Source organism: Diospyros lotus, chromosome 8 (assembly GCF_014633365.1).
Source record: "Diospyros lotus cultivar Yz01 chromosome 8, ASM1463336v1, whole genome shotgun sequence".
Classification (NCBI taxonomy): Eukaryota; Viridiplantae; Streptophyta; class Magnoliopsida; order Ericales; family Ebenaceae; genus Diospyros; species Diospyros lotus.
In genome coordinates, this window is record NC_068345.1 from 11,412,271 (window position 1) to 11,436,856 (window position 24,586).

General features: G+C 39.1%; 1 protein-coding gene across 1 annotated transcript; it reads left to right on the forward strand.

Moving 5' to 3' along the window:
• The first annotated feature begins 423 nt into the window (after window positions 1-423).
• Window positions 424-24,586, forward strand: LOC127807555 (uncharacterized). Its single transcript, XM_052345505.1, has 10 exons — window positions 424-603; window positions 4,012-4,071; window positions 4,205-4,244; window positions 20,556-20,734; window positions 20,900-20,938; window positions 21,060-21,146; window positions 21,226-21,286; window positions 23,285-23,409; window positions 24,153-24,244; window positions 24,376-24,586. Exons 1-10 carry the CDS (start codon window positions 556-558, stop codon window positions 24,473-24,475), a joined length of 831 nt encoding a protein of 276 aa, XP_052201465.1. The 5' UTR covers window positions 424-555; the 3' UTR covers window positions 24,476-24,586.

Consider the following 24,586-nt stretch of genomic DNA (forward strand, 5'->3'; position numbering starts at 1 on the left):
AGTTTATACATATATTTGTGAATTATATTTATATATACTTTTAGTTTATATAAATATATTTTTTGATATGACAAAATTAATTGAGGTAATAGCCACATTAGTATTTAAGTCTTTTACTAACAAAATATTAGCGACAGTCTAAAATTAAAATTAAATGGTCTTATTGAAAAAAAATAAAAGGTCTATCTAAAAAAAAAAGAAAAAAATGTCCAGTTCATTTTAATTTACCTTTTTTTAAATATTTATTAATTAAGCCCAGCCAAAACCCTGACCCACCCGCCAAATGCCGACCCAACCCAACTCACGTCCGGGCAGAAGTTTACACCAATACTGGAACGCCACGTCAACTCTAAGCTGACGTGTCTCGAACTGAGACGGGGAAACAACGTAAGAACAACCCCAAAACCCTCGATATTTGTTTTATTTTTGTTTTCAAGGTCGAGTTCTGTGAGTGGCGAACTATGATCTGAAGATCTCGAGAATCCCGACCTCTGTACCGGAGTCTTGATCTCAGTGCTCTTTGATCTCTGTTCGAATCACTGTCTGTGTTCCGCCATGGCTGCTCCTTTCTTTTCGACTCCCATCCAACCTTACGTTTATCAGGTACTCTCTCTCTCTCTCTCTCTCTCTCTCTGTTCTCCCAGTAGACATTAAAATTTTCCTCTAGACTTAGGATTTTTCGTTCTCATTGCATCGGTGATTTATTTGTTGTGTAGACTTGTTTGCGTTAGTATATGTTTGATTTCTCAGAAAAGAAAAGAAAAGAAAACTGTGCAGACATAGGGAAATCAAAATTTTTGGATGCTGATTTTGTCTTTTGGTTGGAACGGGAGAGAACAGAGGCTTTAGTTGCTTAATTCCGCGGATATACATTGTAATGGTATCCGGTGGCTGGGAGATTAGGTTTGTGAAGGACATTAGCCATTTGATATGTGTTGTGTTGCGTGCTTAATTTGAGGTTTTTTGGTGTTGAGAGGTGATGGAATTCGCTAGGATGAGATGGCATGTTTCTCCCTTGTTTAGTTGATGGGAAATAATTAGAGTGTGAAATGGATCCCTGCTCTGATAAAGTTAAACAAAATACGCTAGTCAAACAATTCACAACGTAATCCGACTCCCAAGCAGTAAAACCAACCACTACTGAGAGGAGTAGTAACGCGATGCTACTCAGAACTTGATATATTGGGTAAAGGTATGGTGTGATTAAGAGGGTTAATTTGAGTGTCTTAGATGGTGTTAGATATGCAACACTTTCAAAGGATTGTGGCATTTCAAGTTTTCAACAATACCATGAGATTGGCACTTGCAAATAGCAAAATTATGTCTTATGTACGTCAATTGGAGGTTAATCAATTAATTACAATAAGTAATTAGTAATTCGTTACACTGAGGTGGGGTGCTTTAACGTTGAGTTGAATGAGAAATTTTAGAAGACTTAGCAGATTTTGAAAAGTTTTGTCTTATTGCTATCAGATTTATCTGACTGTGGCAAAGACTTCTCTGGTTCATTTATTTCCTTTTTACTTCTTGTGTGTGTGACAATAGAAAGGCAAGTACCCAGTATTTGTCGAGGCAGTCAAAGGTGAACTGCACCCCTAAGGTGCTGGTGCCCAAAAAAGTGCTCACTTGAGCTAACCAAGGTGCTAATTTCTAAATTGGCAAAAAAAAAAAACATTTAACATAAAAAAGATAATCCAATCATGTATATAAGACCTCCAAAATACTCTCAAATATAATTTCTTTTAATAATGTTCAAGCAATAATTTTGGTATCTTGCAACAGAATTGATGATGTTCAAACAAACATCTTTGAATCTTGCCAAGAATTATCTTTCCAGACTGGACTTTTTTTTTTTTCACTTCACTTAATGAAACAGATTCAGAAGCCATTTGTTATAGCTGTAATAACAAAGTAAAAAAAAAAAAAAAATGTATAAGTAAATAAAGAATGAACAAAAACTAATCTAATTGAATGATATAATAACATTGAATAGCCTAGTTATAAGCCTAAAGAAAGCAGTATACTATTATTGTAGAGAGAATAAATATAGAGATTGGGTTTTAACCACATCATTAGCCACAAACCCCAGTCCGGAGGGAGAATGATAAAGAGGGATGGTCATCATAGAAATCTCTTACCATCGAGAGCCTGCCAGTAAAGAGAAACAACTAAAAGGTTAACCAGTGCCATCATGCACTACAAGTTCATTGGTGAGTGACAGTTTCATAATCACTGTCTAGTCCACCCAAAATAGCAATAAAAGATCCTTATCACTGATTGGTTCACCAATTGCAGCAGGAGCATGTCTTGCTGTTTTAATCTTCAATATATAGTTGTTCACCAATAGAGAATCGTTTTTGATAGATCTTAATTGTTTTTTTAATTGAAAATATTTGGCAGTAGTTTGCTGAGAATAGTAGTTCTCTAGAACATACCCTTACTCTGCTGAGGATTCACAATGAATCACTTGAGCTAGAACTTCTTTGTCAAGTGTAGAGAAAAGCCACCCTAGGAGTAATTGATCTAATTTGAGCTAGGCTAGATATTCTTCACTTACTTTCTGTGCATTAGGATCATCAGAATCTGGATCTGGTAGATATTTGACTGGAGATTTTTTTGATTTGTTGATGAAGGAGATCACATCGAAAGCCCTAATTGTCGCCAAGATCTGAGCTTTCCAAACCAGATAGTAATAATCTAGTTTGATAGGATTGTAATTGAAATCTCTTGCAATGGAGGAGAAATCATATTGCAAGGCAAAAGAAAAGGAGCAGGATTGACTTTGTGAAAAAGAACTTGATTGTTCTTGATTTCTAGCCATTGACGTAGGTCGTTTGCTCTGATACCATGAAGCAAGAGATTCTATGAAGAAAAAGAAAGAAATTGAAAAGAGAACGAAAATTGAGATTTGCTGAAAATGATTCTTGACATTAGAAACAGGAAATTAGTTGAGTATTTATAGACCATGAACCCAACTAATTCTGTTAGGGATACAAATAACCTTGATAGCTGTACAAAGACAAGTGGACAAGTCCTAACTAGCAAACTTAACTAAAATATAACTATACACTTAATAGAATTGCAGCTCATATTCCTTTGTACAGGACAAATAGAACCAGTTCTCTCTACAAGAAGCACTCATAGGCATCACCTGATTGAAGCTGCTTTACCTAGAGATAGACAAGTTGCTTTGAGGCACTTGAGCACCTAAGCAAGTGAGGTGCTCTGCATACCTTTGACTACATTGGTATTGATGTCGGGAGTCTAGGAGGGATGAATTTGATGTAGACATGAATCATGGTTTTTCTTGCACAAAAGAGACACTGCATAATGCCCCATTGGTGTTTACAAGCTTGAAGAGTTAGATTCTACTGTGGAACCCATACAATGATGCTATACGTGTGATGGAGTATGGATAGTAGGCCTCATAAAGTTTCTTTTTCTGGTTGATTACTAAGAATATCTTCTTTTTTCCCTAAAGAAAATAATTTCCTCTTTAAAATTGTTCTGTTCTTATGAATGGTTTGTTCTTGTCTCCTTCTTTCCTTGCAAAGAACAATAATTGAAGTCATGTTCTGGGAAAATACATGTACAGTATTTATTGACATTCTTCGTACATTTTTCTGGAGCTGGGAAATTTTAGTAATCCAACTTATTTGCAAATTGATGGCCTAAGCTATGTTTTGTGTTCAGATATTATGTTTTTTGGAGTATCACACTTAATAGCCTGGAAAAAATCTCCATTTTTTGGGTGGTTCTCTTTATGTAATATCCAACTTTTTGTTTGTAAATTAATTAAAAGAGACAAAGTCGTCCAGAATCAGATTATCTCATTGCATATGGATAGCTCAGTAGCTGTTACTCTTAGTTTTGAGCTAATCCTGTATTTCTTTCTTTTCTTTTTTTTTTTCACCCCTTGGAGCATATAGGAGAAAATGAGGGGCTTTTTTTTTTTGGTTCTCATTCCTGATCTTTATCCTGGGTTAACTCATGAGGATAAATGTATTGTAGAGTCTGCAAGAAGCTGTGACACCTTTTCAGATTTTGGGTGGTGAAGCTCAGATTGTTCAGGTATTAATTGAACTTGTTAAGCATGCTATCCTTCTTCAGAAGTAAAAGAAAGAACTTTTGCTTTTGTTTTCTTTTTTGTTTTTTGCCTGGTGCTTATTTTCATGTATTTTGGTTTTGTTGGTCTCATTGCCAGATTATGTTGAAGCCACAAGAAAAGGTTATTGCTAAGCCCGGTAAGTATATGTCGCATGATTTTTTATGGTTGATGTGATCTGTTTTTATTGCTGTCTACTTGGATTACTCCATTCTTGGAGCTGCTAATACAATTTATGTGTCAAAACTAAAAATTGATGGCATTATTTCTGAAGAAGAACCGGTGTCAGGTTGCAAGTCCTGCGTCTTTTCTGGTGTTTATTCTACATCTGTATGACAATTACAAAACAAAGTTTCTTTTTTGTTGGCCAATAGCAAGCCTATTGACCAGATATACTTGTTCAAAAGCATTACTGGTGTGTTTGGAGTATCCTACCTTCTTGAGAAATGAGCTACTCTACTCATTTAATCTGGTTATGCTTACAATTGGTTGAAGTTTCCATAATGAGGACTGAAGAAGTTAAAACATTATTATTTGAAATAGCAATCCACATTGTTTAATATCATTTCTTCCACAGTCCAGTTTGATTTGCAAATCGATACAAAAAAATTCAACCATAATTTTTTGGATTACCTATATTTGCACATTTATTAATCCAGTGCATAGATATATATACATATACCTTTTGCTCATAGAAAGGCATAAAGAGGAAGTGACTAGTGTAACCCTTCATTAGGATGCGACCTAAGTAACTTCATTCCTACCTAACGGGGACCTAGTGAACCATACTTGTGTTTTTGACCCCAACTGAAGGATGCATATTGGTCAGGTGTCCCTAACATTGTCTTCTGGTAAAAAAATTACGAAGTGAGTTCACCTCCTTACTATGTGTGAGGAGAGCAAGTGTAGGCTTGTAAATGGGGTGAATTCAAGTTGGAACTATCAAATCTGGACCAAGCTTTGATTATGTCTCTAGGACCTAATATCTGATCCGATTACCTAACAAGTCTCAATATGTAGATCCATCTTCGAATCTATCTAATACTCGAATTGCCATTCATTTACTTAGAATTGATTAGCTTTAATATATATTTCTATTTATGTATTATGTATTGCTGTATATAAATATATTTCAACTTACTAAAAAAATATTATATTCCATCAATATATTCATATGATATATATAATAATATATAGTTAATTCTGAACGATAATATATAGTTAATTCTAAATGGGTCCGAGTCCTAATCTTGTCAAAATTGATAAATCCATATTTGTACTGTTTATTATATTTGTAACTGAATTTGGAATCAGGTCTAAATAATCAAATATATGTTCAATACCAGATCTAGTTAAACGGATCTTAGCTAGACCAAATCAAAGTCTAGACTTAATCTAGGTCTAGACTTGATCTGTTAACAAGCATAATCAAGTGTGAGTCGAATTCATGACCTCTTATAAGTGGTGTTCTTATTACTTGCTCCTATTTCACCATCCTACCATCCTCAGTGGTGAACATATATATATTTTTTTACTTTCAATATGGTTTGCTTTATATGATGTCTCACATGATGGATTTGATGTATTAACCATTTTGTATGCCATTTTATTATTTTATTTGTTTCTTCTTTGGGAATCTAGCCCTCCTTATGACAAGTTCCATAATATTTACTTCTAAGATGAAGACTCGATTTGGTGAGTTGGCTCACCCCATGCTCTACCTATGCACCATTGTTGCTTGTGGCATTTCGTGGTGCCATCAATGGAACTTTTCAGTCATGCGCTTTACTCATCATGTGTTCTTGTCCACCATGCAAATGCAAGCCATGTGCATTTCCTCTACTAATTTGTTGAATTGCCCATCAAAAGGTGATTATTAGTTGCCAATCATGAGGCAAAGTGCTACATGAGATTTTGAAGGATTTGTGGATTAAAAGCTACTTGTATAGGAATATCAACTATGTGAAGGAACATGACCATATCAATTATCTTCATTCACTACCATCTCATGGAACTTTTTCATATGAAGATGGTATTGGAACCTTATCTCATCATTCCCTTACTAAGAGGTTGTGTCAAGAAGGGCATTCGACATTAGATTTTGCCACATTGGTCTTTCATATGGTTTTATATTGTTGATATGACTTTTAGAAATCCATTGACATTATTAATATTGTGTCACTAACCCAGCTTCGTTAGGATAAGGTGCAATTATGATGATGGTGTGGATTAAGAGCTAGAGTTATGGATTTTTATTGAGGCCTTCTCCATCACAACAAATTGGCCAAGTAGAATTTGTTGTTTGGCTCCTAGAAAGCAAGGATACTTCATCTTGAGTTTTGTACCGTAGCCTAACATGTATTGAGCATATATATTGCCTGATGTATCAGGATACATGTCAAACATGCCACTCATTTTTTATTGGTGTTTTCAATTTTGGATGCATCTAGAAAACATGGACATGTGTCAATTGTTGGAAACACATCCTTGGGGATGCAATGGACTTTTGAACAACATTTATATTACCATTAATATGGATTAAATGATAGATTATGTTGTCTTGGAGTTATTTTTTTTACCACTTTTCTAAATATTATTATTTTTATACACTGAATGATATCTTTCTATTGGATCAATGGTATCTTTTCAACGTATTCAATGTTTTTAGATATTATGTTCATAGACATCTATCAAAAAATATAAAAGAATTTTTACCTTTCTTTTCTTCTTATGCTTGCTGTGTCCAAATACTTAAAAAAAAAAAAAATCATGTTTCCCTTGTTTGTTTTAATATCCTTATCCAAGTTAGTGCTTCTTACTAGCAACATTCCTATATTCAAAGATGATGGTGTGACTACTATTGGAGTGCTAGGCCACATTGAATTGTCCATGCCCTTTGGGCATTAATTGTCGTTGGAGGGCACATCAAAAAAGCATTCAGTCTCTTCTATCTTCTTTTGTAAATTTAGAAGCTCTCTCCTTTCCTATCTTTGGTGGTTCCCCTATGTGATGCCTACTATAGTTACCAGCATATGTTATTTGCTAGCGTATCCATGGCAACCTTATTTGGAGGCATCCTTTCCCCATAATGTGTTCTTGATAAACAATATGATAAAACCGCTTCTCCCTAGCACTCAACCTTGTTTTTGCTATCAAACATAGATAAGGCATCCCTACTATTTGTCATGTATCGAGATGTTGGGGGTAGTAGCTAGCGGTATGAATAATGTGTAATTAGGCTAATAGCAATTGAATTTCAATATTTAGCATAGCTGGAAGAATGTTCCAGCATGCTATAGCTTAGTTGTAAGCGCATATGGCTCGGGCCAATCGCTTTTGGCGCCCAAGTTGCTGGATCAGTATAAATAGTTGATCCAGGTGCTAAAACGAGTATGTTGAATAAAATTAGAAATGATTTTCCCTCCAATTCTCTCTAAACTCTCTCTCTAAATTTTCTCTCTGATCTAATCTCTCCTTCTCTCCTTATTCTCTCTTGATTTCCGTTCTCAATCCCTTGAGAATTCCATTGTCAGATTCGTGATATGACAAATTGGTATTAGAGCACTTTCCTGTGGACATAATTCAGTGTAGAAACGATGGCCGACCGCACGAGGATGAGGCAAATGGAGTTACAGATTCAACAGGTGATCGCTTCAGTAGCGAAAGTCCAAGTTCGGCTAGAGACGATGGAGGATAAGATTGGTGCGGTGGTGGATCGTAAGTTGGAAGGGATCGCGGATAAGATCAAGGAGGAGATGCAGGGGATGCGCAAGCAAGGTAATGTGCTACGTGATCAACTGCAGTAGTTTATGATCATGTTCTCCGATCAACATCAGGTGAGGATTTCACCAAACTTACTTTCCTCCTAAGGTGCATATTGAACCAATCCTACTAGGAATTTGTACACCCCACTTCTCTGGAGCGATACATAACGTAAGATTCCAGGGATATTTTTTTCCAAACAAAACAACGGATACTCAAATCAAAATCGTTCCCCGAAGATCCCGTTACAGCTTTTCAGAATATCAATTATGAACCATCAATAAACTAAGACAGGTTCACCAACTCAAATGCGAAAGCTAGATCGAAACCTTAACAGATCATAACTGAAACCACTTTATTTATAATATAAAGTCAAACTAACGTTTACATAACGTTCTCAAAATAAACAACATAACCGAAAGGACATAATGTAAAACATCCTCTAATCGCCGTCACTCCTCGACAATTCCTTTTCCCTTTGCACCGCTGCCTTCACCTGGAACGTTTGAATATTTCAGGGACATAGTCAAAATTAAATGATGAATCATCTAAGTGAGAGTTCAAAACACATTTTCATGAATAAATGCAAGACATGAAATAAACCAATACACCCAATAAGCCCTAGGGCAAGAGAATCCCACACGCTTAACCCTACCACAGGAAAAGAGCAATCTCTCTAAAAACTATGCCACCATAACGACTCGACGACACGATGCGATTCTAGCTTAAGAGGGGCAAGCCAACGCATCTCTCTAGATCGCGCTTCCACTCTAAGCATCCGGGAACCATCATACGATTCCAACTCCAAAATTTCATATGGACCACCTAGTCATCCTAGTGCAACTTCCCTGGCCAAACAACCTGGCACGGAAACCAAGGCGGCTATCCTGACATGCACACCAGCATCAAATACCCCTATTATTCCGTCATGCCCTTGAAGAATTACGGCTACACTATCCAGACAACATCCTAGGCTGACATCCCACATGAACAACACAGTATGGACCACCTAGTCGTCCTAGTGCAACTTCCCTGACCAAACGGATTGGCATGAAAATCAAGGTGGCTATCCTGACATGCACAACAGCATCAGATACCCCTATTCTTCCGTCATGCCCTTGGAGAATTATGGCTACACTATCCAGACAACATCTGAGGTTGACATTTCATACGTACACACAAAACTCAAGACAATGCCACATTTCACAATTCAATGCATCATATAAACAACAGTTTTATAAAATGCAATGCACAATTTTAAAACATTTAGGGACGAACCTCCCTCATAAACCAACCGTCATCGGTTACCGTTTCAATGCACAAAACCATTTTACATGAAATCCACAACACATTTAGGTAACACAAATATTTGGGGGCGAACACTCACAAGTTAAAACCAAGTTTTCCAAGTAGAACACTCACAAGTCAAACTAACTTTTGGGATAGAATCACTCACCTCGATGTATTCGGATCTCCTGGATCCTCGTGCACAACCTCGTTTTGCGTGCCAGATCACAAACACTTGAATTTATTCTCAACCTCAAGCCAAGATACTTCCTAAACACCACATTTAATTAAGGAAGCATTAAAATCTATTTTCCTTAATTTTTCCATAATTTCCTCTATTTTCTCCCAATTTTCACCTTGATAATTCTAAAATAATTATTTCCTCAACCATTTTCCCAAATATTTCAACATGATAAATTCTCAAATAATTAAATAAAAATTCTGGAATCGAAATTACCAAAAAGCCCCTTGTCACGTGCCTTCACGCGCTCAGCGCGTGGGTGAGAGTGAAGGCTGGCGCGTGGCTGCACGCGCCACCATCTTCTTCGTTGAGCCAGTTGCCGGAGGTTGCTCCGATGGCCATGAAATTGGTACCCCCTTGAAGCCCACGAAGAATCGATCACGATGCCACCGGTTTCAAGCCGAAAGGCCACCGGAAAATGCCTCGAAAGGAGAGTTGTAGGTCCGGCGAGGCGGACCGCCTCCGATTCTCAGCCTTGCTCAAACAACCCTCAAACGCTCACCAAAATGCTTCAAAACACTCCCAAAATCTTCTCCTTGATGCAAGGATCAAAAGCCCCTTAATCACTCTCTCAAAAACATTCAAAAACACGGTCGATTTGTGCTTCAAAACTCGAAACCCTCAGCCTCTATTTATACCTAAAAACCGGCCAACTCTTGGCCAATCAACGGCCAAGCCTTGTTCCTCAAGCCTCCTACAGCCGTATAGACCTCCCCCAAGCCACCCTCGGCTGTCCCATCGCCGGAAAAGGCCTCCACGTGCGGTGGCAGTGCGGCGGCTGAAATCCTCCTTGCGTTCACATTTTGCAACTTTCAGTTTATTACACTTTGACCCCTTGATTTCTTTCAATGGCATTTCTGCCTTTTCCCTTGAGCCCCTGAACATTCTAACAATACTACTAAGACCCACAAGTCTTGTACTATTCATTTCATCCTTGAAATTTCTGAAAAATTACCGTTTTGACCTCCCTCGGGCAAATTTAGAAAATTGCACTTAGGCCCGATTGATCGTTTTGACCTTAAATCTATTTGTTTCAACCCAAAATCGCTTAAGGGTTGTTCTATACAAAAAATATTGGTCCTTGACGTGCTCCATTGACTTTTCGGACGTCTCCTACGTCGATTCGGTTTTCTCAGCCCGGTCAATAGCTGTACTGAAAACTGTTCTCGATCCAATTTCTTTCATCACTAAAAATCATAATTCGAATCACTCGTCGATATTATACCATTTTCCTTGGCTATCTAGGGTCCAGGGTACTCCCTTCGTCTAATTCGATCGTCTAAAGTTGTGTTAGTATACCCTATAGCCTCATTTTTTCGAAAATTCCACTTGTACCCTTCATCAAATATTATTTATAACCTCAAATCATTTTCGGGAATTACAGAATTAGCATTAGTCGGTGGAATGTAGAACCATTGGAGGAGGAGATAGACCTATCGTTGGAGGAAGAAAATGCGTGGAAGAATAGGCTAGGAGGCAGTGCTCACTCAAACCATATCGGATTTCCAGTACCGCGATTGGAACTGTCGGCGTTCGAAGGACAAAAACCTCAATGGTGGATTAGGAGGTGTGAGAAGATGTTCGTGATCCATCAAGTGGCAAAAAGCCAGAAGGTAGCCTTAGCCTCTGCCTACCTCAATGACACTAGGGACATTTGGTTCCAGGGGTGGTCTAAGGTAAGGGTGTCCTATAGTTGGGAAGAATTCTCTAAAGGCCTGAGAAAGGGGTATGATGAATGTAGTAGAAGAGTTTAATCGCCTAAGGTAGGAAGTCACAGTGATGGAATACCAGATGAAGTTCGAAGAACTTAAATCCTTAATGTTAAGCAAGATTCCATACCTTATCGAGGAGTACTTTGTGTCCAGTTTCGTGGGGGGATTGACTAATTAATTAAGATCAGTGGTGAAGGTACTAAGGCCCCAGACAGTACAAGAGGCTGCTGAGGGAGCCTCCTTGCAAGAATTAACGTTTGAGGCACTGATGAGGAAATAAAGAGTCCAAAACAGGGGAGGGGTGCCAAGTGCTATGCAATATGGGGATAAATTCGCAGGACAGGGACCCTCGAAGGAGGAACAGGGGGCCGATTTCAAGCATTACCACCCCCAGAGCCTAACTTGCAGCCCAGTGAAAAAATTATTGAACAATGGAGACAAATGGGACTGTGCTTGAAATGTGGGGATAAATACTTCGTGGGGCACCAATGTAAGAAGCAGTTGTACATTTGGACTAACAATGAGGCCCATGAAGTGTCACAACCTTGTTGCGACTATGGCAGCTTTTACCACAATTCCGAGGGAATTGCGAAAGAAAGATTTCAAAACTCCACTTGATGTGGAGTCGTCAGAAAAAGGAAATAGCAAGAATTAGAGAAAAAGGGAGAGAGAGAGAGAGATAGACGAGAGTGTCAGAGGGAGGAAGGAGGAGAGAATAGCTGGAGAGAATCTTCTTGATTGTAAGCATACCATTACATCACACAGTAGGGTCCTTTATGAGGACATTGGAGGAAATATTCCCCTGACAGCTGAGGCCCCCTCCTTAGCCATGTAACAACCTGATCCTAACCAACCTACTAGTCCACTTAGCACCTAGGGTGGCAGCCGAGATGAACCTTACAATTTAAATGTCTTAATTAGCAAAAATTTTAAAAACAACCCTTAGTAAACTGCTTGTGTGACAATGCTCCCCTCTTGAATGCTTCCTTGTCCTCAAGGAAGATTGAGTAGGCTAACCGTGCGGGGAAACTTCTGCAGCAATTCAGGTAGGTATTCCCATGTGTTGCCCTCCGTAGTGTTTCCTTGCTATTTAACCAAGACTTGGATTAAAGGCACCCCTCCTTGTTGGATCACTCGCCTTTCGAGTATGGCCTAAGGTTCTGCAGCTTGTTCACTCCCCTTGGGTAAAGATGGCAGCGTGGAACTTGCTGGTTGCCCCCCAATCAACTTCTTTAGTAGTGAAACATGAAATACAGGGTGGAGGTGGGTGTCGGCCGTCAATTGCAATCGGTACTCCACTCTTCCCACCTTGTTAGTTATAGGGAAGGGTCCGAAGTACCTGGGGCTAAGCTTGGTAGCCTTCCTTTGTGTCAGTGACCTCAGGTGTGGTTGTTTCAATCTTAGATACACCTCTTCCCCATTCTCAAACTCCCTTTCCGTTCTCTTCTTGTCCGCATACTGCTTCATGCGGTGCTGGGCAGAGGCCAGCTCTTGTTTCATTTGTGAGTCACTTCCCTCTTTTTCTGTAAGTACTCTTCTACGGTGGTTGCGTCTGATCCCCCTCCTACTGTTGGTAGCACGGTTGGTTTGTATTCGAACAAAGCTTCGAAGGGGGTTACTTTAATGGCTGAATGTTGGGTGGTGTTATACCACCACTGTGCCAAAGATAACCACCTATGCCATTCCTTGGGTCGCATTAGGCATATACACCTTAGATAGGTCTCAAGACATTGATTCACTCTCTCGGTTTGGCCATCCGTTTGAGGGTGGTATGTCGTGGACAACCTTAGGTTCATTCCCAGTGATTTCATCAAGTCCTGCCACATCAGACTGGTGAAAATGCTATCTCTATCGAAAATTATATTTTGGGGAACCCCGTGCAGTTGGACCATGTGATCTAGGAACACTCTCGCCACATCCTGAGCCGTATAAGGATGGGACAATCCGATGAAGTGGGCGAATTTGGTAAACCGATCCACCACCACCAAAACACTGTCTTTACCCTCTGATCTAGGTAAGCCATCCACAATGGGGAGGGGTTGCAACAGTCTTGGGTAGGGTACCCGCTCTGTTTTGCACCTTTTGCAAACATCACAAGCCTTCACAAACTCCTTGACCTCTGCCTTCATTCTTGGCCAGTAAAATATCCCCTTAACCTTCACATATGTGTTTTGTTCGCCCGAATGGCCCCCTAAGGGCGACTCATGCAAGGCTTGCATGATCTTCCTTTTTAACTCGGCCCTGTCCCCGATCACTATACGTCCCTAATACCTCAACATCCCTTCTTGTCTCATAGTCAACTTTTCCAGCAAGGCCGTAATTCTTTGGTCTCCTACATAGCTGTTGACCACTTCCTCGTACCACTGTGGAGTCACTACTGTGACTGCTGCAATGCTTCCCTCCTCATGGCACCGGGAAAGGGCATCCGCTGCTATGTTTTCTTTTCCTTTTCTATACTGTATTGTGTAATCTAATCCCATGAGCTTGGCCATCCCCTTGTGCTGTAGCTGCGTTTGAAGCCTTTGTTGCAATAAGTATTTCAGGTTTTCGTGGTCCATTTTGATGATAAATCGCCTCCCTTTCAAGTAATGCCTCCATCTATCCATTGTCATTAGGACTGCCAAAAATTCCTTCTCATAGATGCTTAACCCATAATGTCGAGGGCCTAGCAGTTGGCTTAGGAAAGCAATAGGCGCTCCTTCTTGTGCCAACACTACCCCAATACCAGTGCCACATGCATCAGTTTCCAAGGTAAAAGGCTTCTCAAAATCTGGCAGCTTCAACTCAGGCACCCTACTCATGGCCTCCTTCACCTCTTCAAATGCCTTTTCTGCCTTGGAGCCCCAATTAAATTCTCCTTTTTTCAGCAACTTGGTTAGAGGTCGGCTGATAACTCCATAGTTCTTAACAAACCGCCGATAGTAGCCTGTTAATCCAAGAAATCCTCTTAGGGCCCTCACAGTTGTGGGCCTCGGCTAGGACACCATAGCCTCGATCTTCTTTGGGTGAATGCTCACCTTACCCATAGAGATTATGTGGCCCAAATACTCCACCTACCCTTGACCAAACTCACATTTGGACTTCTTGATGAATAATTGGTGGGACTGTAGGATGTCTAGGGTGGTTTCAAGTGCAACAAGTGTTGTTCGAAGATGGAGCTATAGATAAGGATATCATCGAAGAAGACTAAGATGAATTTCTGCAAGTGGGGCTCAAAGATGCGGTTTATGAGTGATTGAAAGGTGGCTGGGGCATTGGTAAGCCCAAACGGCATTACCAGAAATTCAAAGTGGCCATGGTGGGTTTTGAATGCAGTTTTAGGAGTATCCTCGGGTTTCATTCTAATTTGATGATAACCCGAGTGCAAATCAAGTTTGGAAAAGAATTGGGCATTGTGGAGTTCATCTAAAAGATCTTCCACCAAAGGTATGGGAAATTTGTCCTTGATTGTGATGGAATTCAAGTGGTGGTAGTCTACACAAAACCGCCACGTTCCATTCTTCTTTTTCACTAACAAAACAGGGGAAGCAAAGGGGCTTTGGCTTGGTTTGATAATGGATTGTTGTAGCATGTCCCTAACCATCCTTTCAATCTCATTCTTTTGGATAGGTGGGTATCGGTAGGCTCTAATGTTAATTGGTTCTGTATTTGGTTTGAGGTTAATCGAATGGTTAAATAGTCAGCTAGGGGGTAGGGATCTTGGTTCTGCAAAGAGGTCCTCATATTTCACCAATAAATCATCAAGTAAAGCCAAATGTGTTACCTGGTCAGGAGGCTCCTCCCAGTTGTTGATTGTCAGGTAAGACTGCCCCAGCTCTCCTTGTTCCTCAAGTGTGTCTTCCTTGCCACTATTGAAAAGAGTTGGGCCCATTGAACCCACTTCCCCTTCATGACTCTCCTCAGACCTTTCCCAGACATCAGCTTACACATCCCAGCTTCTTTTCCGCCCGTGATCGTCATTCTTTTTCTCTCCTTCTCGAAGGATACTTCCATATGGTTGAAATCAAAACTAATAGTGCTTACTCCTTTCTAGGGATGGCAATTGCAACTGAAACCGTGGGGAACCAAACCGAAACCGAACCGGTCAACACGGTTAAAAACCGTTTGACTGGGTAATAGTTTGGTTCGGGAAAAAACCGAACACTGTTTCAATGGGTATGGTTTGGTTATGGTTTTCACTAAAACCAAACCAAAACCCGAACCGAAACCGAATCAAATGGTGGGTAACCGAACCGATCCGAATATATATAATATATTATATATAATATGTATATATAATATATATTACATACAACCCCGTCCACCTGAGCCTAGCCCACCTGAGGCTAGCCCACTCCAGCCCAATTGCCTTGCTTGCAAACCCTTCTCCCCTTCTCTTCTCCTTCCTCTCTCAACCTCACTCTCACTCTCTCTCACCCTCGTTGCCTCTCGCTCGTCCGCCCGCTCTCGCCCTTGCTCTCTGCATGTCTCTTGCTCTTGCTCGCCCTCGCTGGATCTCTCTTGCTCTCGCTAGGGCTTGGCCCCTGTTCTCGCTTGCCCTCAATCTCTCTCACCCTTTCTGCCTCATTTCTCTTGCTCCTTTGCGCGAGCTCGCCCATCGCCCTCGCTCTCTGCATCTCTCTTGCTCTCACTCGCTCTCGCTCTTGCTAGATCTCTCTTGCTCTCGCTAGGGCGTGGCCCCTCTTGCTCTCGCTCGCCCTCGATCTCTCTCACCCTCGCTGCCTCTCGTTCTCTGCCTCATCTCTCTTCATATTAATTTATTTTTTATATTTATAATTTTGTTAGATGGAGTTGGCTCATTCATTTCAGATGGATATGCATCAATTTACGAAAAATATATTAATGTTGTTGATGAAAGTATTAACTTTCGTAGCTAATTTTTTTAGCTTAAATTACAATTTAATTATGCACATATTAATTTATTGATCTTAACAATTGTAGGTTTGGAAATGTGATTTTATATCCAATAAGTTTTGTAACTTTATGTAAGAATAAGGTAACTTTATTTGAATTTATCTTTGTTTGTTGTGAAATTATCAAAAATTTTTATGAATGCTATTTGTCTTTGTTTGTTGATATGGATTAAACTAAAAAAACCATGGTTAAACCGAAACCAAATGGTTTGGTTATGGTTTTAAATTTTTAAAACCAAATGGGTAATGGTTTGGTTTTGGTTTTAGTAATTTAAGTTTGGTTTGGTTATGGTTTTGGCAAAAATCGAAACCAAACCGAACTATTGCCAACCCTACTCCTTTCATCCAATCCACCCCCAAGACCATATCATAGCCTCCCAACTGCAGTAGCCTTAAATTGGTCACAAATTTCTCCCCTTGCATCTCCCACGAGGACCCATTGCAGGCCGAAGTGTTCAACACCTTCTAGCTATTGGCCATTGTTACGCTAAAGGGAGGCGTCCCCATCAACTGGCAATTTTGCCTTCTTGCAGTGTTCTCATCAATAAAACTGTGGGTACTCCCACTATCAATTAGAATTATCAGGTTACTGCCCTTGGCCTGCCCTCCTACCTTAATGATTTTATTATTGGTCACTCCTTTCAGGGCATGAATGGATATTTCTCCATTGTCTTCCATGCCCCTGTCGCCCCCATCTACTTCTTCCTCCACCTCCTGGTCACTACCTTCATTCTCTTCTAGCAGGATCTACCTCTTGTAGGGCTGGCCAGGGTGGTACTTGTCTCCACACCGGAAGCATAGTCCTGCCAATCTTCTTTGCTCCCTCAATTGATCTCCTGAGGTTGCTGTGTTTTGACCCGCAATTCCTCTTACCTTGCTGGTACCCTTGCCTACTTCCCGATTAAAATACCTCCCTACTCCATTTTGGTTCCCTGCCACCATCCCCTTTGCTTGTTGCCTTTGTTTCCTTAACAAGGCTTCTACTACTAATTCCTGTAACCGAGCATCTTCCGATGCTTGAGCTACAGTTTGGGGTCTAAGTACCTTAACCATTGGCCTTAATTCGTCATTGAGTCCACTCAAGTAACTTGATACAAAATAGGCTTCAATTAGATAGGGGTTATATTGGATCATGTAAGACCTCAGATCCTCAAAGCGTTTCTGATACATCTCCACACTTCCCGACTGTTTAAGCTTGTTGAACTCTTCCACAATGTCAGCCATGCTTCTTTCTCCAAACCTTCCACATAGAGCCTCTGTGAACTCCCCCTATGTCTGGTTTCTCCTTAGCTGTATCACTCATTGATACCAAGCATCAACCTCCTCATTGAAGTAGGCTGCTGCCAGTGGCACCTTCTGCGACTCTAGGATGTTATGCCATTCGAACAGCCTTTCGCATTTCCTTATCCACCACCGCGGGTTAATCCCTTTGAACACTGGGACTTCCATCCTAGGGAGAGGAAACCCTTGTGGTTGATGGTTCATCGGGCCACCTGGTCCCCTTCCCAGTATTCCTTCTCCTCCTTCTCTGCCACCTTGGTTAATCTCTTTCTCATGTATCTCCAGCTCCCGACCAGCTCTATCCCTCTGAAGGTTAGGGTCTATCCCTTCCCTCAGAGGAAAGTCAGGTGCTAGCCTCATCGGTTGTTGTCGGCCCAACATGGCCATGTACTGTTGCATTTGTGCACCCAGTTCCTCCCATACCCGTGTAATGGACTCTTCCAACCTCCTTTCCATTCCACCCATGGCATTCTCCACCCGATGATCCAACGCGAGGATCGACTCTTGATTCCGAGTCGTACCCAGCTCCAACTGCTCCATCTTATTTTGACATTCCGCTACCACTACCCCACCCCAATTTGCTACAACTGGGTTTCGAAGTTCTTCATATGTGTCCCTTCAGCCATAAGTTATCCCTTCCACTGACCGGCCAGAACAAAGCTCCGATACCAATGTGTCACAACCCTGTTGCGACTGTGGTAGCTTTTACCACAATTTCGAGGGAATTGTGGAAGAAAGATTTCAAAACTCCACTTGATGTGGAGTCCTCGGAAGAAGGAAATAGCAAGAATTAGAGAAAGAGGGAGAAAGAGAAGAGAGATAAATGAGAGTGTTAGAGGGAGGAAGGAGAAGAGAATAGCTGGAGAGAATCTTCTTGATTGTAAGCATAACATTACATCGCATAGTAGGGTCCTTTATAAGGACGTTTGAGGAAATATTCCCCTGACAGCTGGGGCCCCTTCCTTAACCGTGTAACAACCTGATTCTAACCAACCTACTAGTCCACCTAGCGCCTAGGGTGGCAGCCGAGAAGAACCTTACAATTTAAATGTCTTAATTAGCAAAAATTTTAAAAACAACCCTTAGTAAACTGCCTGTGTGACACGAAGTACTGGACATTTGGACTAATAATGAGGCATGTGAGATCCCTTCTTGAGTCAAAACTTTGCCAAAATTTCCTCTATACCTCACACTGCTGTAGCTCCTTCAATTTGGTTCCAATTGTTATCCCTGGTCCCAGCCCCTCGACAAGTGTTCAATTCATCCATGTTGGATTCTCCGGTAAACAGCCGGTACAGCTGTGTGTATGTGGCTATTATAGAAAGGTTGACTTGGTGTGCAAAGCTGTAAATGGCAGATCCTATGGCATAAATCAGGGAAGACAAAAAGGAAAATCAATCTAAATGGCAGTTATTCTATATAAGCTGTGATTAGGAGAATGTTTCTATGTATAGTCTTTCCTTTTCTAGATTTCTAAACTGTAAATTCTAGAGTTATAAATAAAGGGGAAGCTGAAGAGGTAGGTGTCTTTGTCTACCCTTTCAAAAGCCTAATTGCTTGCTGATATTTACAATCCGTTATGAATAATTGACATTTGGATGTCACCGCTGATGCATCCAATTGTAGATGTCATTTTTTTGTTTTTTCTTTCCATTAACAATGCATCATGCATTATGTGCCCAATTACTTGAAACTTGTTTTTATAATATTTTCTGGGTCTATATATATTGTCCAGCCCTAAATTACCAAAAATGCTGAAAACATACTGAACTTCAAATTGGTACACATGCTCTAAGATATGGTATATTTTCATTTGGAAACAAGTGAATTTAGCAAGATCCCAGTGACCGCAAATTTCTTTCTTTGGTGTTTATTCTCTTTAATGTTTTGTTCACTGGGAAAATATCAGTTTTGATAAAAAAGGTAAATATATTAGAGCTTTGGGAGGACAAAATAAATTTAAATTTGTTTTCATATTCCTAGAAATGTGCTTTGAAATAATGTACTAGATTTTATTATTCAAGAGGATATCCAATAAGTAGAAAAAAGGCAGCTTCAAAAGTATGTGGGATTCTAAGAATGATAGAAACTAGTATAGTGTATCACATTATAGAAGCATGTGCCATATACCATGTTTCCATTTCCATTCCATGTGACAGAACAATCCTCGTTTTAGATAAAATACCTCAGGTTAGCCATGTAAGTATTTTTTATTGGTTTAACCATCTTATTGGTGTCTAATCTTCATGATTTCACAAGTTGTTTATTATCCTGTTTATGCAGTTCAGACATGATTTACACCTTTATGTAGGTAGTTGATTGTTTCTTATTTTACAGGTTTCACCCCCTTTGGGGTGGTTCTCTTTGGCATAATTTATCCATTTTATTTTAAAAAAAGAGGTTATTTATATCTATCATTAATGTAATGTGATAGTGAATCTTTTCCCTTGTTAATTTCCCCCTTGAGAAAGAGACGTTAGGAGATCTATGTGTGTTTTCTCCTCAACTTGGAATTCTTCTTTATTAGGTTCTTCAAAATTTAGTTCAGCTGGCTAAATTGATTTTGTTACAAGGAATGCTTACTCTAGATGTTGTACATACAAAATTAATCTTTTTATGCTGTGCTAGTGCTCTGGCTTTTATACTGCTTGTTTAGATTACATTTTATGGAAGTGCTGTGTGGTTGAAGGGTTGAATCTCTATCAACAGACATGGATACGGTTACACAGGTTCACGATGTTGCCTTTTTTAGTCACCAATCTCATTGTTTTACTAGAAAAGGTTAGAATCAACTTTAGGTATTGTTCTTTTGGAATTTATGGCATGAGTGGATCAGAGTGGAGCTGTCAGGTTACTTGTTGCATTCATTTGGATGGCCAATGCTAGTCAGATGCCAATGCTAGTCAGATTTGAGTTCCTCTTTCAGAAACTTGTTCAGCTGAACTCCTCATTTTGTGAGACTTGAAGCATGTGTAGGGCTCCCTTTTGTTGGGTAAGAAAGACATTAACTAAGTTGGTGATCAAGACGCTAGGGTATATTTTAAAGCTTGAATTGGCTTAATTAGGAATAATTCACTACTTAGTCCATGAGTTGAAGCTTGGATTGCTTTCCAAGGATTAATATGTTCTTACAAGAGGTTGGTGGTAGTGGAAATGCAAATGATTGTATGCTAATTGTATTCTACCTGACTGCTCTGTTTTCCATTCTATCCTTTTCACTGCAATCACATAGAAAAGATTTGACGGGCTTGCAGGTTCCATGTGTTACATGTCTGGGTCCATACAAATGGAAAATGTTTACATCCCCGAAAATGAAGCAGGTTTATGGCAGTGGCTATTTGGCAAGAGTGTGACTAGTATGGTTCTTCACAATACTGGTTCAAGTGATGGATTTGTTGGAATTGCTGCTCCTTCATTAGCCAGAATTCTTCCAGTCTGTATCATGTCAAATTTTGAGTTTTTCTCATTTATATGCTAATATTGGCTGACTAGTTTTGGATGTGGTTCATCCCAGCAACTGTGAAGTACCTATCCATGTTGTTATGTATTCATGGTCATATGTCTTACAACTTGTGTTCCTTGTTATGTGCTTTTGTAGATTGATTTAGCAATGTTTGGTGGTGAACTTCTATGTCAGGTAAAACTGCTTTATTGAAAGTTCTGTTTTGTTATATTCAAGTCTGCTTATCTAAATTGTCACTTCCTTTCCTTAATTTCAATCTTCTAAGATCATATTGACTTCAATAATATTGTTATAGCCAGATGCATTCCTCTGCTCAATCAATGATGTGAAAGTCACTAATACAGTTGATCAGAGGGCTCGCAATGTGGTTGCAGGTGCAGAGGTGAGCTGATGGGGCCAACTTGAAATTGTGCCTTTTTGTTACTTATCAGTTGCATTTATTATGCATGGCTCTTTTATAGGGAGTGTTGAGACAGAAACTATCTGGCCAAGGGCTTGCATTCATAGTTGCTGGTGGATCTGGTAAGTTTTTTTGCACCTACATTTACATCTAACCCTTCTTTAGGGATTTCAACAACTTGACTCCAGCTTGTATTTATGTTTCTTTTTCTTGTTTGGAGTGGGGAAGTGTTATCATAGTTGCCATAAAATGTGCAGAGGATGTAATTAATACAGAATTCTGACCTTGTGGGTTCTTGTGATCTTATTATTATAGCACTGTCTGATTCTATGGCTAGTTTAGTTTTATTTTTGGTTTTTTTAGCCATCATTATCCCTAGTTTACTACTACCATCTGTTAAATTGTGCAAGTTTTAAGCACTAATGATTCTCGTTTCTTTTTTCTCATCTTTTTTTCTTTCTTTGCTCTCTTTTTTTGAGTTGCTTCATAACTTTAGAGCTACCTTGAGGACATCATATTATTACTTCACATTTGACAATTTGTGCCTATTTTTTGCATTAAACTTTGCTTTGGTTTGATTCACTTGATGGGAAAATTATATTTTGAGTGACAACATGAATTTGACGTAAGTTTGTACTATATCTGGAGTATGCTCATTTCCAGATATTCAGTAGAAGATTTTCATACCTGTGAATGTGATGAGTAAGCCAATAATGAGGTGCATAGTAGGAAGCATGGATGTCATTTCAGCTGTTGTACCTGTATCTGACACATGAGACACTGCTTGTTGTTGGACTCTCTGGGATGTGGATATGTACGTGTCAGACATGATTGGTGAATCCTATTTTTTTATTTTCACTTTTTTTCTGGGACGTGTTTGGATACATGATAGACATATGTATTTATGGGTTAGACATGATATTTGAGGATACAATTTGGGGGGGGGAGGGGGGTGTTAATAGTGTTTTTCAACTCTTTTTGGTGGTAAAATTAAGAATTCCCTAAAATAATTTTGATAAAGCATAAAAAATAATAATAATCGAGCCCATCACAACATAGACAAAAATAACTACTTTTCCTTTATCATGTTGAATGAGGTTTATATTATGATTATTAATATATTCAATGGTATGTTAGTGTAGTGTTATTTCAATAATTTTGTAAACCATCATATTTATAGAATGATTGGTAGCTTCACATTGGTTTGGTGGTTCTTTTTCAATATTTAAGTTATTATGTTCATGAATGCTATTAATAATAATTGTGGACTATTAGTATTATTATTTGCTGCATTTCTATTAGTAGTATACTTTTCTTCAGATTGCCATATTTTGTCTGTATCCATATCCATCTCTACTTGTTCCCATACACATACTTGTATCAGTGCTTCTTAGGGCGCATGTTATCATGAGCCACTCTCTCCTAGATTAGATAGTCTAATTAAGCTGGGCCCCAGTTATCAAGGAACAGTTAATATGACATCTCTTGATTCATTCTTGGTTTGTTCAACAAAAGAGGAATGTTTTAGCTTGACCATCTTTTACTGCTCCCAGGAGTCGTTGTCGGACTCTCTCCAGGAGAGAGCCAGAAGATGATAAGAATAAGATGCTTTCACAATAAAATGAAAGACAATCATCAAGTAATCTTGAGATGGGAGCAGTTGTTTTACTCTATCTAGGAGAACCACAGGATGATAGGATGCTCTTACAATAAGGACCATTGTCAAGTAATGTTGAGAGGTCTTGTCTTATATGCATAGAAATCTCACACTACCCACCTGGATATCTTGAGACTGTCTCTTTTGTAAATGGACAGGCCTTTGTTACTATTATTTGAGAAGAATTCTTTATAAACAAATACAAGAATACTTCTTTTGATCTTTCGTCTGGCAGTCTACCACTACAATTTTATTTTTCCTTGCTTTTTTCCTGGATTCCAAATAGCACATTGTTTAGGCATGCTCCCTTCTATATTCGTTGACATTATGTGCCTGTCAAATGAAACTTTACTATCTCTTGAGAACTATTTGCTATGCAAGTGCATTGAGTTCATGAGTTTTAGTGCGTTCAAAGAACTAATCAAGGCATGTCTATACGACATTTTCATTTCCTTTTGGCTAGTTGTACAGAAAAATCTTGAGGTGGGTGAAGCACTTGTTGTAGATGTCTCCTGCATTGTTGCCTTATCACCAGCTGTTAATGTTCAAGTTAAATATAACAGTCCTATGAGAAGGGCGGTGTTTGGGGTGAGTAGCTTCTCTTTAAGAACTACTTTATGCTTCTCTGGTTTCCTTTTGGTTCTCGCTTCTTTATTACGGGATTCATATAGTTGCCTTACAAGAAATATTTCAGTTAGTTCATCATCATCATCATGATGAGCTTTACAATTACACCCTGTTTGGAATGAATGAATTCTACAAATTCCAATTCCAAATTTGTTTTTGAAATGAAAAAAAAAATAATGTTCATTTCAATTCTAAGAAATCAATTCCATGGAATTAAAGATTGCTAAACCAAATTCCATCAAAATAAGTGGAATCTGCAAATGAATTCCACATTTTGTCCACAAACAATTCTATGGACAAAAATACCCCTTAACAACATTTATGTTTTTTTCCCCTCAAAATAGGTTATTATTTCAAGGGAATGGAACTTTATTTCTGGATTTATAAGTAGTGGTATTCAATTGAATTCTATATCAAGGGAATGAAACTTAAATTCTGGATTTATTATACATGAGTCTATGGATACATGAATTCCACATTTCAAATTCATTCATTAGGAACATATTTTTAGTCCTTTGGAGAGTAGATCATTTTACGAATCTGTTATGCTTTGTTACCGATCAGAAGCCGTGTTCTTTTTACTGAACAGTGAACACCTCAACTCCACCAGTGTTTATAATCCCTACAGAGCCCAGTCAATTCTGAGTTAGGTTATCTTCTTTCTTGGAACCTAGCGATCAACTTTCGTGGTCTTGAAATTGCAGGGAGATAATCTGGCGACAGCTGTTCTAACAGGACCGGGAATAGTCTTCATTCAGAGTTTACCCTTCCATAGGCTCTCTCAACGCATAGCCCGGTAATTTAATTTGTGAAGCTTTATGAGTGGCATGAATATCATTTAAACAAATCAAATCAAATGTTGTTCATTTCTGATCTTGCTTTCTAGTTAGTGGATTTGACAAAAATTGGGTGGTTTCTAATTTGCAGGGCCGTGAGGGAAAATCCGAAGTTGTTCATTCAAATAGCCATGTTCTTCTTTATAGCCTATGTCGTGATTGTGTCATCACTTATCTTGACTGATGTATAATTATTATTTCTTTTTTTTTTTCATATAATATTCTTTCTTAAGGTGTAATATTTATTTGAAACAGAGAACCTATTCGAGAGAGAGAAAATTTATAAATGCCTCATTAGCCTA